This window comes from Bombina bombina, chromosome 3 (assembly GCF_027579735.1).
Source record: "Bombina bombina isolate aBomBom1 chromosome 3, aBomBom1.pri, whole genome shotgun sequence".
Lineage (NCBI taxonomy): Eukaryota > Metazoa > Chordata > Amphibia > Anura > Bombinatoridae > Bombina > Bombina bombina.
The window spans coordinates 864,777,082-864,789,127 of record NC_069501.1 but is presented as its reverse complement, the minus strand read 5'-3'; the positions used below and the strand labels follow the sequence as shown (position 1 = coordinate 864,789,127).

Below are 12,046 nucleotides of genomic sequence, written 5' to 3'. Positions count from 1 at the left end.
GCAGGTCCGCTCCTGAAGTTGCGAAAGGAGTGAAAATTAGCCTTGTTTTTGGCCTTAAACGGTCTATCCTGCGGGAGGGCATGGCCCTTCCCCCCAGTGATATCCGCGATAATTTCTTTCAACTCGGGACCAAAAAAGGGTCTTCCCCTTGAAAGGAATGTTTAGTAACTTTGTTTTGGACGACACGTCAGCCGACCATGATTTGAGCCAAAGCGCTCTTCGCGCCATAATGGCAAAACCTGAACTTTTCGCTGCTAACTTAGCTAATTGGAAAGCGGCATCAGTGATAAAAGAATTAGCCAGCTTTAGAGCATGAATTCTATCCATGACCTCGTCATATGAAGTCTCCCTCTGGAGCGACTCCTCCAGTGCCTCAAACCAAAAGGCCGCTGCAGTAGTTACTGGAATAATGCAGGCAATTGGTTGAAGAAGGAAACCTTGCTGAACAAACATTTTCTTCAGCAAACCTTCCAATTGTTTATCCATAGGGTCTTTGAAATCACAACTGTCCTCTATTGGTATAGTTGTACGCTTAGCAAGTGTTGAAACTTCTCCCTCTACCTTAGGGACCGTCTGCCACGCGTCCCGCCTGGGGTCGTTTATGGGGAACATTTTCTTAAAGATAGGGGGGGGACAAAAGGTACACCTGATCTCTCCCACTCCCTAGTCACAATATCCGCCACCCTCTTCGGGATCGGAAATGCCTCACTGTATACAGGGACCTCTAAAAACCTGTCCATTTTACACAATTTTTCTGGGACCACCATGGGGTCACAATCATCCAGCGTAGCTAAAACCTCCTTAAGCAGGACGCGGAGGTGTTCCATCTTAAATTTAAACGCTAAGGAATCTGACTCTGCCCGCTGAGAAACTTTTCCTGTGTCAGAAATTTCTCCCTCAGACAGACCGTCCCTCACTGCCACTTCAGAGTGTTGTGAGGGTACTACAGATAAATCATCCAAAGCTTCTGATTGCTCATCCTCTGTTCTTAAAACTGAGCTATCGAACTTCTTTGGAAAAACTGGCAGTTTGGATAAAAATGCTGCAAGGGAATTATCCATGACTGCTGCTAATTGTTGTAAGGTAATAGGGGCCAATGCGCTAGAGGTACTAGGCATCGCTTGCGCGGGCGTAACTGGTGTCGACACATGGGGAGAGGAAGGAGGACTATCCTCGTTACCTTCCGTTAAAGAATCATCTTGGGCTACATTTTTAAGTGTCACTGCATGGTCTTTAAAATGTTTAGATACCTTAGCACACTTTAAACACAAATGCAATGGGGGTACCGCCATGGCTTTTAAACACATAGAACAGGGTCTATCTGAAGGCTCAGACATGTTTGACAGACTTAGACAGCACTCAAATACAGTAAAAAACACTTTTTGAAAAAACGTTACTGTGCCTTTAAATAATAAAAAGCACACACTTTTTTACCAAATCTCCAAAAAACATCCAATCTTTATGAAATTTTCACCACATGATCCTAATGCTTTGAAAAGATTGCACACAAATTTTCAAGACAATTAACCCCTTATTGCCCAAACCAGAGCAAATTGAAGCAGGCTACCGGTTTAACACACTACAGCACGGTGCCACAGTCTCTGCTGTGGCCCTACCTTCCTTGGGGATTACTTTTGGACGAAAATAAGCCTCCCTGGAGTCCTCCTGCAATCTCTGGACTCTACACGTGAAGCTGCGCAACTGAGGCGCGAAAATGAGGCCCCCTCCCTCTTCACTCTGGAGTTGTGGGGCCTTTCTGAGTCAAATTAGGTGTCTAACAATATGCCAGGCGTATTAAAACCCCAAAAAGTGTTCCAAACATAAAAAACACTTGTGCAAATATGAGATTATACTAATAAAATAATCGATTTAGCCCATAACAGTGTCCACCAGTATTTAAGCCCTTTAACTAAGCCATCCTTCTATACTGAGTCTCAGAATATGGCTTACCTTCCCACATGGGGATTTCTGTCAGTCTTCTAGCATTACCAAGTGACTGAGCATACCTTAAGCAGTTAAGCCTGCCAACTGTTCCCCCCAACTGAAGTTCTCCGGTACTCAACAGTCCTGTGTAGGAACAGCAATGGATTTTAGTTACAACATGCTAAAATCTTTTTCCTCTCAGCAGAAATCTTCATCACTTTCTGCCTCAGAGTAAATAGTACAAACCGGCACTATTTTAAAATAACAAACTCTTGATTGAAGAAATAAAAACTACAAATCTAACACCACATACTCTTTACCCTCCCGTGGAGATGCTACTTGTTAGAGCGGCAAAGAGAATGACTGGGGGGGCGGAGCCTGAGGGGAGCTATATGGACAGCTCTGCTGTGTGCTCTCTTTGCCACTTCCTGTAGGGATTGAGAATATCCCACAAGTAAGGATGAATCCGTGGACTGGATACACCATGTAAGAGAAACAGGTCATATTACTGCTGTAGCTTTTAAACAACATGTCCTATTTAATTGCAGGTTTGTGAACATGTACAAAAATGAATCTGTCTCATGTTCCAAAAGTTGTTTTATTTAAGACAAACTCTTCACAGCAATATGTTTACAATCATATTAGTTAACACCATATGAAACAATTATTCAAGAAATAATTAAAAGTACTTACTTTTAGCAAGAATTAAAGAACCAAAGGCAACAGCCATTACGAAGAGGGCACAGATGGCATCCAGACGTACGGCAAGCCAACGCGATGTAGTCAGAAATAAAAACCAGGCCTCTAAACAGAAAGCACTATAAGTAAGGAAAAGTAATGCAGAAATAGAAAGCAGCCTATCACATAAAGATTCAGTCATATTTATTTCATTACTCTTTATCTACAAATGAGGAAAATAATCTAAAGCTTCTACAGCATATCACCATATAATTATACGACTCTCATTGGATTTCAGTTTTTATTATTGTTTTATTTAGTCACAGAATTTCAAAGTAAAATAATGGTTTCCAATGTCAAAACTTTATTAGGTAAAAGGAGTTAAAACAAAAACAAAAAAAAACAACCGTATTTGTGTGGTGGTTAAAGCCAACATACTGGTCCTTAGGTGAGTTAAAATGTATTGTCTGTCATCTTTCTAAACTACAGAAAGCCTGATGTTTACATCTGCAGCAAAATATTAAAGACAGATAAGCTGAATAATCTAATTGTGTTTAGAACATTTGAAAAAAAAAAAGGTTTTATGTGTTTGGGGAAATTTGTAAAGGTCATTTGAGGTTCACAGAGGAGACATCTTGTTAATTAAAAACTGTGGTTTTTTTTTCATTTAAGAAAGAGATTTAATGAATATTCAAAATCATATCCCTCTCTAATAGTGTTTCTGTTCTAGTCAGATGGATAGATTGAAAAGAGCACCTGCATTGTTTACTTCCAGCTGTTTATTGCTGGCTGTGTTATAATCTATGCAACATACTACAAACCCCATCTACAAACTTCTCAATACTATACCCCAATTATTATTTGTATGGTAATGTCAAAACTCAGAAAGACAACCACAAAAAACTATATTCATAGTGACCCAATATTTCATCTAATAGTGGGCTAGATTACAAGTGTTGTGCTATTGGAATTTTTTGCTCACACGCTAACAGCATTTAAAGTAAAATTTTAAAACGGCAGGGTCAGCGTATGTATTAAAAGTTGAAAGTAAATGGTTATCGCATGAGCAAAACCCAGTGCGGGCTAACTTAAGGACTTCAGATATCGCGACCATGTTAACACATTCGCCCCATAGACTTAAATGGAGCTCGCTGTTATAAAAAAAAAAAACTTGCGCGCTAATCTGACACCGCATTAGACCAACTGTGCTAAGTTAGTTATGAATACTTTAAATGCCAATGTTCTTCACATAGAAGAAAATGTTATTTTTTTATATAAAAAACAACATATTTATATATATATATATATATATATATATATATATATATATATCATGTACACAAAAGAAAGACGTACCTGGAATGTATTCCTGGTATAAATAAAGACAGGGTATCAGCACTCTTTTATAAAAACTCCCAAGTCATTAAATATAATTCAATAGCTTTAATCGTGGTAGTCACATCCCCCACATCATGGGAACAGATCCATGCAAAGTATAAAAAGCACATAAGCATACAAGTTTGGCTCATGAATGACAAATATTTAAAGAACCTGACCGGTCAGGGATACACAAAGAGCACATCTGTGGCAGAGTGCAAATATCAAAAAAGTGGCTTAATCACAGGATTGTATAGTAGACCACTACACCCAACTGCACACAGAACCCCCTAGACAAACGGCTGGAAGGTATATCCTGGGCGGATTATGGAACCGGGATCTAAGTGGTTAGTATAACAATATCTGTCTTATGCAACATGTATTTAGTGGTTACATTAGATAGAATGTACATAAATTCTAGAATTAACAAAGTATCATTGTTATATCAAGTGGGACCTCCTCTGGCTTAGCTACACCCAGCTGCTTACAGCACCCCTGCTAATAAGAGGTTAATGGCTGTGCAGGTTGTAGACGGGATCTAAGCAAGCCAGTAGGCGAGCCCCCTGAATATGTACATAAATAAACAAGTGGGCCCCAATGATAGAAAAAGTACGGTTAGTGCAATATATTATCGATTCTCATTATGTATGTATACACACAGTTTCACAGAAAAAGTCTGCAATGCAAGATGCAAAGATGTTAGTATAAAGATGTCGCAAGCAGATTAGTATTTCCACATAAAGGCCAGTAAAAGTCAAGTTGTGTAATGTAAAGCACAGTCCAGGCAAGAAATGTATGACTCCAAGCGAAGACAGATATCAAGATATTGGTCTTTATATAAGACAAGGCAGCGCCTTTTCCAACTTTTGCACAGCTTGTAACTTTAATGCCGTGGATTTCTTCAACATGGTCACCTATTCCATATCAATGCTTTTTTCAGGTGTCAACATGTTATATTCATACGACCTTGTTTTCAGATGTTTTTGCACCAGGTATCCACTTTGGTGTGTACAATCCCCACTTGTTAGCACTCCATGCCAGTAGCGATCTCCATCGCCAACGCCAAACACAGCGGCGCTACACGTGTGTCACATGACCTGGTTGGCTCCACCAATGCCGACGCGCGTTTCACCCGCTCGACTGAGATTCAGACCGGGCTTCGTCACGCCCTGCAGACTTTTTCTGTGAAACTGTGTGTATACATACATAATGAGAATCGATAATATATTGCACTAACCGCACTTTTTCTATCATTGGGGCCCACTTGTTTATTTATGTACATATTCAGGGGGCTCGCCTACTGGCTTGCTTAGATCCCGTCTACAACCTGCGCAGCCATTAACCTCTTATTAGCAGGGGTGCTGTAAGCAGCTGGGTGTAGCTAAGCCAGAGGAGGTCCCACTTGATATAACAATGATACTTTGTTAATTCTAGAATTTATGTACATTCTATCTAATGTAACCACTAAATACATGTTGCATAACACAGATATTGTTATACTAACCACTTAGATCCCGGTTCCATAATCCGCCCAGGATATACCTTCCAGCCGTTTGTCTAGGGGGTTCTGTGTGCAGTTGGGTGTAGTGGTCTACTATACAATCCTGTGATTAAGCCACTTTTTTGATATTTGCACTCTGCCACAGATGTGCTCTTTGTGTATCCCTGACCGGTCAGGTTCTTTAAAAAACATAATTTTTGTAAGAACTTACCTGATAAATTCATTTCTTTCATATTAACAAGAGTCCATGAGCTAGTGACGTATGGGATATACATTCCTACCAGGAGGGGCAAAGTTTCCCAAACCTTAAAATGCCTATAAATACACCCCTCACCACACCCACAAATCAGTTTAACGAATAGCCAAGAAGTGGGGTGATAAGAAAAAAAGTGCGAAGCATATAAAATAAGGAATTGGAATAATTGTGCTTTATACAAAAAAATCATAACCACCACAAAAAAGGGTGGGCCTCATGGACTCTTGTTAATATGAAAGAAATGAATTTATCAGGTAAGTTCTTACATAAATTATGTTTTCTTTCATGTAATTAACAAGAGTCCATGAGCTAGTGACGTATGGGATAATGACTACCCAAGATGTGGATCTTTCCACACAAGAGTCACTAGAGAGGGAGGGATAAAATAAAGACAGCCAATTCCTGCTGAAAATAATCCACACCCAAAATAAAGTTTAACAAAAAACATAAGCAGAAGATTCAAACTGAAACCGCTGCCTGAAGAACTTTTCTACCAAAAACTGCTTCAGAAGAAGAAAATACATCAAAATGGTAGAATTTAGTAAAAGTATGCAAAGAGGACCAAGTTGCTGCTTTGCAGATCTGGTCAACCGAAGCTTCATTCCTAAACGCCCAGGAAGTAGATACTGACCTAGTAGAATGAGCTGTAATTCTTTGAGGCGGAATTTTACCCGACTCAACATAGGCAAGATGAATTAAAGATTTCAACCAAGATGCCAAAGAAATGGCAGAAGCTTTCTGGCCTTTCCTAGAACCGGAAAAGATAACAAATAGACTAGAAGTCTTACGGAAAGATTTCGTAGCTTCAACATAATATTTCAAAGCTCTAACAACATCCAAAGAATGCAATGATTTCTCCTTAGAATTCTTAGGATTAGGACATAATGAAGGAACCACAATTTCTCTACTAATGTTGTTGGAATTTACAACTTTAGGTAAAAATTCAAAAGAAGTTCGCAACACCGCCTTATCCTGATGAAAAATCAGAAAAGGAGACTCACACGAAAGAGCAGATAATTCAGAAACTCTTCTAGCAGAAGAGATGGCCAAAAGGAACAAAACTTTCCAAGAAAGTAATTTAATGTCCAATGAATGCATAGGTTCAAACGGAGGAGCTTGAAGAGCTCCCAGAACCAAATTCAAACTCCAAGGAGGAGAAATTGACTTAATGACAGGTTTTATACGAACCAAAGCTTGTACAAAACAATGAATATCAGGAAGAATAGCAATCTTTCTGTGAAAAAGAACAGAAAGAGCGGAGATTTGTCCTTTCAAAGAACTTGCGGACAAACCCTTATCTAAACCATCCTGAAGAAACTGTAAAATTCTCGGTATTCTAAAAGAATGCCAAGAAAAATGATGAGAAAGACACCAAGAAATATAAGTCTTCCAGACTCTATAATATATCTCTCGAGATACAGATTTACGAGCCTGTAACATAGTATTAATCACGGAGTCAGAGAAACCTCTATGACCAAGAATCAAGCGTTCAATCTCCATACCTTTAAATTTAAGGATTTCAGATCCGGATGGAAAAAAGGACCTTGTGACAGAAGGTCTGGTCTTAACGGAAGAGTCCATGGCTGGCAAGATGCCATCCGGACAAGATCCGCATACCAAAACCTGTGAGGCCATGCCGGAGCTATTAGCAGAACAAACGAGCATTCCCTCAGAATCTTGGAGATTACTCTTGGAAGAAGAACTAGAGGCGGAAAGATATAGGCAGGATGATACTTCCAAGGAAGTGATAATGCATCCACTGCCTCCGCCTGAGGATCCCGGGATCTGGACAGATACCTGGGAAGTTTCTTGTTTAGATGAGAGGCCATCAGATCTATCTCTGGGAGCCCCCACAATTGAACAATCTGAAGAAATACCTCTGGGTGAAGAGACCATTCGCCCGGATGCAACGTTTGGCGACTGAGAAAATCCGCTTCCCAATTGTCTACACCTGGGATATGAACCGCAGAGATTAGACAGGAGCTGGATTCCGCCCAAACCAAAATTCGAGATACTTCTTTCATAGCCAGAGGACTGTGAGTCCCTCCTTGATGATTGATGTATGCCACATTTGTGACATTGTCTGTCTGAAAACAAATGAACGATTCTCTCTTCAGAAGAGGCCAAAACTGAAGAGCTCTGAAAACTGAACGGAGTTCTAAGATATTGATCGGTAATCTCACCTCCTGAGATTCCCAAACTCCTTGTGCCGTCAGAGATCCCCACACAGCTCCCCAACCTGTGAGACTTGCATCTGTTGAAATTACAGTCCAGGTCGGAAGAACAAAAGAAGCCCCCTGAATTAAACGATGGTGATCTGTCCACCACGTTAGAGAGTGCCGAACAATCGGTTTTAAAGATATTAATTGATATATCTTCGTGTAATCCCTGCACCATTGGTTCAGCATACAGAGCTGAAGAGGTCGCATGTGAAAACGAGCAAAGGGGATCGCGTCCGATGCAGCAGTCATAAGACCTAGAATTTCCATGCATAAGGCTACCGAAGGGAATGATTGAGACTGAAGGTTTCGACAGGCTGTAATCAATTTTAGACGTCTCTTGTCTGTTAAAGACAAAGTCATGGACACTGAATCTATCTGGAAACCCAGAAAGGTTACCCTTGTTTGAGGAATCAAAGAACTTTTTGGTAAATTGATCCTCCAACCATGATCTTGAAGAAACAACACAAGTCGATTCGTATGAGACTCTGCTAAATGTAAAGACGGAGCAAGTACCAAGATATCGTCCAAATAAGGAAATACCACAATACCCTGTTCTCTGATTACAGACAGAAGGGCACCGAGAATCTTTGTGAAAATTCTTGGAGCTGTAGCAAGGCCAAACGGTAGAGCCACAAATTGGTAATGCTTGTCTAGAAAAGAGAATCTCAGGAACTGATAATGATCTGGATGAATCGGAATATGCAGATATGCATCCTGTAAATCTATTGTGGACATATAATTCCCTTGCTGAACAAAAGGCAATATAGTCCTTACAGTTACCATCTTGAACGTTGGTATCCTTACATAACGATTCAATAATTTTAGATCCAGAACTGGTCTGAAGGAATTCTCCTTCTTTGGTACAATGAAGAGATTTGAATAAAACCCCATCCCCTGTTCCGGAACTGGAACTGGCATAATTACTCCAGCCAACTCTAGATCTGAAACACAATTCAGAAATGCTTGAGCTTTCACTGGATTTACTGGGACATGGGAAAGAAAAAATCTCTTTGCAGGAGGTCTCATCTTGAAACCAATTCTGTACCCTTCTGAAACAATGTTCTGAATCCAAAGATTGTGAACAGAATTGATCCAAATTTCTTTGAAAAAACGTAACCTGCCCCCTACCAGCTGAACTGGAATGAGGGCCGTACCTTCATGTGAACTTAGAAGCAGGCTTTGCCTTTCTAGTAGGCTTGGATTTATTCCAGACTGGAGATGGTTTCCAAACTGAAACTGCTCCTGAGGACGAAGGATCAGGCTTTTGTTCTTTGTTGAAACGAAAGGAACGAAAACGATTGTTAGCCCTGTTTTTACCTTTAGACTTTTTATCCTGTGGTAAAAAAGTTCCTTTCCCACCAGTAACAGTTGAAATAATAGAATCCAACTGAGAACCAAATAATTTGTTTCCCTGGAAAGAAATGGAAAGTAGAGTTGATTTAGAAGCCATATCAGCATTCCAAGTCTTAAGCCATAAAGCTCTTCTGGCTAAGATAGCCAGAGACATAAATCTAACATCAACTCTAATAATATCAAAAATGGCATCACAGATGAAATTATTAGCATGCTGGAGAAGAATAATAATATCATGAGAATCACGATTTGTTACTTGTTGCGCTAGAGTTTCCAACCAAAAAGTTGAAGCTGCAGCAACATCAGCCAATGATATAGCAGGTCTAAGAAGATTACCTGAACATAGATAAGCTTTTCTTAGAAAAGATTCAATTTTTCTATCTAAAGGATCCTTAAACGAGGTACCATCTGACGTAGGAATGGTAGTACGTTTAGCAAGGGTAGAAATAGCCCCATCAACTTTAGGGATTTTGTCCCAAAATTCTAACCTGTCAGGCGGAACAGGATATAATTGCTTAAAACGTTTAGAAGGAGTAAATGAATTACCCAATTTATCCCATTCCTTAGCAATTACTGCAGAAATAGCATTAGGAACAGGAAAGACTTCTGGAATAACCGCAGGAGCTTTAAAAACCTTATCCAAACGTATAGAATTAGTATCAAGAGGACTAGAATCCTCTATTTCTAAAGCAATTAGTACTTCTTTAAGTAAAGAGCGAATAAATTCCATCTTAAATAAATATGAAGATTTATCAGCATCAATCTCTGAGACAGAATCCTCTGAACCAGAAGAGTCCAAAGAATCAGAATGATGGTGTTCATTTAAAAATTCATCTGTAGAGAGAGAAGATTTAAAAGACTTTTTACGTTTACTAGAAGGAGAAATAACAGACAAAGCCTTCTTTATGGATTCAGAAACAAAATCTCTTATGTTATCAGGAACATTCTGCACCTTAGATGTTGAGGGAACTGCAACAGGCAATGGTACATCACTAAAGGAAATATTATCTGCTTTAACAAGTTTGTCATGACAATTATTACAAACAACAGCTGGAGGAATAGCTACCAAAAGTTTACAGCAGATACACTTAGCTTTGGTAGATCCAGCAGGCAGTGGTTTTCCTGTAGTATCTTCTGGCTCAGATGCAACGTGAGACATCTTGCAATATGTAAGAGAAAAAACAACATATAAAGCAAAATAGATCAAATTCCTTATAAGACAGTTTCAGGAATGGGAAAAAATGCCAAACATCAAGCTTCTAGCAACCAGAAGCAAGTGAAAAATGAGACTGAAATAATGTGGAGACAAAAGCGACGCCCATATTTTTTGGCGCCAAATAAGACGCCCACATTATTTGGCGCCTAAATGCTTTTGGCGCCAAAAATGACGCCACATCCGGAACGCCGACATTTTTGGCGCAAAATAACGTCAAAAATGACGCAACTTCCGGCGACACGTATGACGCCGGAAACGGAAAAGAATTTTTGCGCCAAAGAAGTCCGCGCCAAGAATGACGCAATAAAATGAAGCATTTTCAGCCCCCGCGAGCCTAACAGTCCACAGGGAAAAAAGTCAAATTTTTGAGGTAAGAAAAAATATGATAATTTAAAGCATAATCCCAAATATGAAACTGACTGTCTGGAAATAAGGAAAGTTGAACATTCTGAGTCAAGGCAAATAAATGTTTGAATACATATATTTAGAACTTTATAAATAAAGTGCCCAACCATAGCTTAGAGTGTCACAGAAAATAAGACTTACTTACCCCAGGACACTCATCTACATGTTTGTAGAAAGCCCAACCAGTACTGAAACGAGAATCAGTAGAGGAAATGGTAAATATAAGAGTATATCGTCGATCTGAAAAGGGAGGTAAGAGATGAATCTCTACGACCGATAACAGAGAACCTTATGAAATAGACCCCGTAGAAGGAGATCACTGCATTCAATAGGCAATACTCTCCTCACATCCCTCTGACATTCACTGCACGCTGAGAGGAAAACCGGGCTCCAACTTGCTGCGGAGCGCATATCAACGTAGAATCTAGCACAAACTTACTTCACCACCTCCCTTGGAGGCAAAGTTTGTAAAACTGATTTGTGGGTGTGGTGAGGGGTGTATTTATAGGCATTTTAAGGTTTGGGAAACTTTGCCCCTCCTGGTAGGAATGTATATCCCATACGTCACTAGCTCATGGACTCTTGTTAATTACATGAAAGAAATTTGTCATTCATGAGCCGAACTTGTATGCTTATGTGCTTTTTATACTTTGCATGGATCTGTTCCCATGATGTGGGGGATGTGACTACCACGATTAAAGCTATTGAATTATATTTAATGACTTGGGAGTCTTTATAAAAGAGTGCTGATACCCTGTCTTTATTTATACCAGGAATACATTCCATGTACGTCTTTCTTTTGTGTACATGATACATTTAAATTAAGGGTCTGCACCATATCTATTTTTGATTAATTGGGCATTTAAGCCTAGTTGCTACTTATTAAACTCCACTAGCAACTGCATCCTTTCCTAGTTGTTCTTGATTATATATATATATATATATATATATATATATAATTGGTTTTTTTTTAAATATATATATTTATGAATATATATATATATATATATATATATATATATATATATATATATATATATAAAAAAAAGAGAGAGAGAGAGAGATCTATTTTAAAGTAAGAGGGACATTTTTTTCTATGTGAAGAACATTGGAAT

General features: G+C 39.2%; 1 protein-coding gene across 1 annotated transcript in view; it reads right to left on the bottom strand.

Annotated features, from left to right (window-relative positions):
* ABCC4 (ATP binding cassette subfamily C member 4) overlaps positions 1-12,046 on the bottom strand; it is a 994,138-nt gene that overhangs the window by 182,179 nt on the left and 799,913 nt on the right. The window contains exon 23 of the mRNA XM_053707839.1: positions 2,617-2,727. Coding sequence (XP_053563814.1) covers positions 2,617-2,727 — 111 coding nt within the window. The remainder of the gene's footprint in view (positions 1-2,616; positions 2,728-12,046) is intronic.